This window comes from Erigeron canadensis, chromosome 4 (genome assembly GCF_010389155.1).
Source record: "Erigeron canadensis isolate Cc75 chromosome 4, C_canadensis_v1, whole genome shotgun sequence".
In the NCBI taxonomy this organism is placed as follows: Eukaryota; Viridiplantae; Streptophyta; class Magnoliopsida; order Asterales; family Asteraceae; genus Erigeron; species Erigeron canadensis.
Window position 1 is genome coordinate 7,091,348 of NC_057764.1, and position 5,476 is coordinate 7,096,823.

General features: G+C 27.8%; 1 protein-coding gene across 1 annotated transcript; it reads right to left on the minus strand.

The window, feature by feature from the left end:
- Positions 1-341: 341 nt before the first annotated feature.
- LOC122596909 (auxin-responsive protein SAUR64-like) lies at positions 342-692 on the minus strand. The gene has a single exon (XM_043769555.1). It carries the CDS (start codon positions 690-692, stop codon positions 342-344), a length of 351 nt encoding a protein of 116 aa, XP_043625490.1.
- Positions 693-5,476: the final 4,784 nt, after the last annotated feature.

Genomic DNA, 5,476 nt, shown 5'->3' on the forward strand with positions numbered 1-5,476 from the left:
TAAACCGACAACAATGATAAGTTTTGAATATGACTAAAATGATGAATATAACCAAAACATCCAATTAAAGCAGTACATTATTATACTCTTACAAAGAGTAATCTACAAATCAATTTCTCTAACTTTTGTTTGAAACTTGCCCATACAAAAACTTACGGTGAGACTCAACGAAGATATATATGGAATCACCTACAAGAACTTTCACAATATGGGCTACACACGATGCCATGTAAATTTAAAACAAAAGAAAACCTGAATAAAAAATCAATCGATCGTAGGAGCCGAGTTAGAAGATATTATCCCTTATGGATAGTAATATATAGGATCAGTTCTCTAGCTTTTCAATGAACCAACACTTGTTTTCCATTTTCACCACCTTGATCGTAAGAAGAACATCGATTTTTTGTAATTGAAGCGAGTGAAACCTCGAGTTCTTTGGTTAGTGCACGTTCAAAAACATAGACTAAATAGTTCATAAGACTAGAATCGCAAGGCAAAGTGATCGGACCATTAGTTGGCAAACCAAACTCATCCTCAGACAACTTCAAAAGCTCACGAAAAATGTTGTTATTGAGGTAATGCAATGGAATCACGAAACGGTTGTGATCCGTTGTATAAACCACAAAATGACCTTTGCTAGCGACTTGGGATGATCCACCTTTGGCTGCCTTCTTGCGCCATTTTCTTGCCATTTTGACAAACTTTTTAGGCGTCAACATGATAAAAAAAATAAATATATATATATTATGTGTTTGAAGTACGAGTAGTATGTATAGTATTTATCGATCTCTATCAGTATCTAAATCTAAGGTGATGCTTAAGGGAATATTTTAGAAACAAATATTTTCTTTTGTCTCTTATGAGCATCACTAGAGTAGATATGACTGCGATGAGGATGTGAGAATGAAAGTGCTCATATTTATAGTGTAAATGGGCCTAGTGGTGGTTAAGTGTAGCTTTCTTTCATGTTTGGAATGTTTGCTAGCAAGTTCATGTGATTAGTTAAGGCCCAGCTTGGCAAAGCACGAATTTTTCATTCAAATTTGATACTACGAATCTGCATTGTGTCCAATATACAAAACTTTTCGAACTATATATACTCGATATCCCACCTACACCTACAATTGCCATGTCATTATTGGCACCTCGTTTCAAGTAAATTTCTACGGATTTTTATCTATCGATTTATTTCTATATTTGTTATCACTTCATACTCCTAAAACTATTCTCCCTCCTCGTTTCCGTTTTTTTTTTTCTTCATTTTTTTTTTCTATTTTTCTATATTAAATTTTAGACCCGTCTCATATACACAAGTTTTACAACATTATTAATATAAGATTTATCATATGAAACCAAAAAAAAAAAATCTTATATTTGATATTTCAATGTAAGTAATATTAAGGTTGAATAGTGTAGGAGGGTTTCTTTTAACTTTTTCAGAGAAACAATAGCTTAACATTGATTATATAATTGACCGAGTTCTCATTGATGTGTTACAAAAAAACAATTTTATTTTCATTGGTTATAATTGTTAATAACAAGAAAGGTATCAGCTAGTTCGTGGGGTTTTCAATAACTTTGTCTATTATGATTTTCTTTGTAGGTTTCAGTTTATATAAGAAAAAGTTGTATATGATTTTAATTACTAATAACAAAAATGATTATCCTAATTATAGTCTGATTACAATTAGTAATAACAACAAACAATTAATTTGATTACAGTTAATAATATAAAATAAAATATTGATATAAATATGTAACCTCCCTAACGTGTAGTTATATTTTGTTATTAGATAGACATTATGCAATAAAGTATTTATTATTTTTAAATTAGGTTAAAAGTGTAAATTGGTGATGGAATACCAAAAAGTGTAAACTAATTTAGACATGTGTTGATTTAATTGATTTTGAAAAACTGAGAGTTGTGATTGGTCAATTGAAGTTATGTCAGTTGCCTTTTAGTATATACTAGATTTTAGACTCGTGTCCAACACTATACACAGGGTTTACGATATTATCAATATTAGATCTACATATATTTAAGTCATAAAAGTTTATAATTTTGAAGATATAAGGTTTTAAGTGTTACACTTTGCAAGTTGTAGTACAATAATCATATGTTCATCACTGTTATTATTATCTGAGACATATTGATGAAATTGTTTGTCGTATTCATTCCACAAGGCATATGTTATAATAATTTCTCTATTATATAACTTTTTTGAAACCAGTTGTACTCATAATGTGATATTATTATGAAAGATAATTAAGAGTTAAAATATAAACATACTTTTGATAATGTATTTGACATTCAAGTATATGTATGTGATCATAATGCGGACCCATAATACGCATAGGTTTATTTTCAATCACTTGTCCTATGATAATTAGATAACAATTAAGATTGTTTTCATACTCTTTGATAATAATTAGGTTTCTTGATTTGAGTGACAATGGTAACTTTAAACATTAATACGCAAACCTAATATACAAATATATATATTTATATGTACCTTTTTGATTTGAGAGATATAATGCATCTTTAATAGAGTTCATATTGACTTCGATTTAGTATTCAAGTATCCCTGTGTTGTAAGTCGTGTTTTGTTCTGTGATCGTTTCATGTTTTGTGATTCCTATTGTGATTAGGATAAGGATGTTATATATCGTCATCTGTTATTATGTTTTGGATATGTATCTAGAGTTCAAATTGTGTTTATATTATATATTAAACTATATATTAATATTTATAATTTATAAAAATCTAATCTAATATTTTTTAATAAGTCATTAGGTTTTGAAATAACTTTTTGTAAATAATATTTAATATATTGAAAATTTTTTTAACTAATTAAATGCTTGTAAATTTTAAAAAATTTTCTCAAATTAGATGGTTAAAAATAAATATAAATTAAGTATACATTGCTAAAAAGTGTAAATTCTGGATGTAAAACAAAAAAGTGTAAATTAATGAGACTTTTTCTACAAAATAATATAAATACTAATATAATAATATATTTGGATAATGATTATTAAGATTTTTAATTTATAGTTAATCTAAATTTATGATGAAAAGAAAAAAGGATAAATTAAAGTCAAAATTAAAAACATAAGTCAACATTAAAAAATCAAGAGTTATGATTGATCGATAAATTATTAGAGTAACTGTGTTTTAATATAATAAAAAATTAAGATAATATTTTGTTATATTACTGGTAGAAAAACAGTTCAAGGTCATCAAAAAAGTTTCAACCAATCAAATAATAAACTATTCGTTTCATGAAAAGGAGACAGTTTCTAATCCGCTTTTTGTTGTTTTTCTCAATAAAGACTATTATTAATAAATTAACTGAAACTAAATATATAACAAATTTTGACAAAAAAATATATATTTTCTATCATCTAATTCTTTCTTCTTTTTATACGTAAAAACATTATTAATATATATTATTTTTGAAACACAATTTATAAAACATATTTTTTGAAATTATTCGTTCATCGGACAGAGTGGAAAACTATAGAAAATATATGCACATATAACATACTCTGTAGTGTATAATTGTGTGATCAACATGCATATAAAAGTTTGAAAGGAGTAAACAAATAAAGAAATAATTGGATAAAACATATTAATCTCATATACCATTTAATACCTACTAATTTCTTAACTACTTGATAATGGTCTGATTATGTCAAATCTGAAAGAAGTTCTAATGCATATCTTTTTATATATCTTTGTTCAGATTCAATCTGCTTTTCTTGTTGTATAATTATTTTAGTGCAATTCACTATTATGTTAATTAGCCAGTTGTTATGTTCCAATACACATAACTTGCTCGCAATTCCAGTGGATCTCAGCGTAATTATAATATTATTGTTCAGAACCAAGCAACGATAAGGTTATTGGTAAACCATGCATATAATATACTAAGCTTAACAATCAATTAGGAGAAAAAAAAAACCAATTCGAATAATACACAGAGAAGCCAGGAAAGACGTGCTTGAAAGACCAAGGCTATTGATGATGGAAATAAAATAACTGTTCAGAGAGCAGGAGAGGTGAACGGGATTTTCTTGGGCAAAGGTATGTTTATAAGCCCATTAGGGGCTGTTTTTTTAAAAATAAAATCTCCAACCTTTTTTATCCAAACAGAGCATAGAAAAGTTTTTTTAAAAAACTCTAAGCCCAGTCCCTAAAAAGCCTCTACCAAACACACCCTAAATCACCTAGCTAGCTCCAATAACATGCATAGAATCATACCCGGAGCAATATTAGGAAACCCCATTTCACATTGTGGGCTAAGAATAATAGATGGACATTCAATCGACATATAGATTTTCTATTTCTTTCTTGAATATTCTTCCTCTGAAAATTTCTTTGAAACATACTCCTAATACTTCATAAAGTGATTCGTATAAGAATCTATTATCTCTCTCATAATTTCACATTGGTGCTTTTATATTAATCTATTTTCACTTTTCTCACTTTGAAAATTGTAAATTTCCAGCTTTTATGAAATAAAACTACTACAGTATTTCATAAAAAGCTTCGTTAAGTTTATACAAAAGAGTTTCATACTTATATTATTGGTAAAAAAAACAAAAAAAGCTCCATTTTGAAATGCTACCAAGCGTTAACTTTTAAAATTGCAAATTTTTTTTTAAAACAACAAACGGGGGTATCCGGACCGGATACCGAGGGCATACCCGATCCCCTCCCCCGCCCGCCCCACCCGGTAATTCAACTCGCACGCCAAAGATATTGGCTAATAACAATGCTCGAAACGAAATTTGAACAAGTAACCTTTATTACAACATCCGGAGTGTCCAATACTTATACACCCTTTCAAATCCTATAATATTAATTGGCACCCTACAATTTCTTCTCTTCCTTCGATTCCTTTCTTTCATGCATATCTATTTTAAATTATTGAGTAAAGAGTAGTCATTTTATTTGGCAAAATCAGACCAAAAGAGAAACTTTTTTCTAGACAATTTTCCATCTTTTAAAATTAACATATAAACTATACACTTCTGTTAGTAGTTTTGAAATACAAAAATGTTTTTCTATTTTGCGAAGGATTTCGTGTTCAAAAAATCAAAGTTTTTTTTTCCATGACCCTACAAGAAAAATATCAATTAATAACGAAAAACATTTGATCACTAATTATCATAATGACCAAATTTTTATCACTAACAATCAAAATTTAGTCACTATTTTGTTTAATTATCAAATTTTAAGTGGTCATTTTTCGTCACTAAAGATCTGTCACTAATTTTATTTAGAGACAAAAAAATGTTATCTTTTGGCCACTAATTTTGTTTAATGACCAAATTCAGTGACCGTTTTTTTAATGGTAATTAAATAAGGTTATTAGTGACCAAATTTTAGTTGTTACTAAGAAAAATGGTCACTAAAGAACTTTTTTCTTGTAGCGTGAATACAAATAAAGTATTATGTCCATTTTTGTCATTT

Excerpts from the sequence above, each read along its gene's own strand:
- LOC122596909 (XM_043769555.1), bottom strand. The coding sequence starts at position 692 with ATGGCAAGAAAATGGCGCAAGAAGGCAGCCAAAGGTGGATCATCCCAA.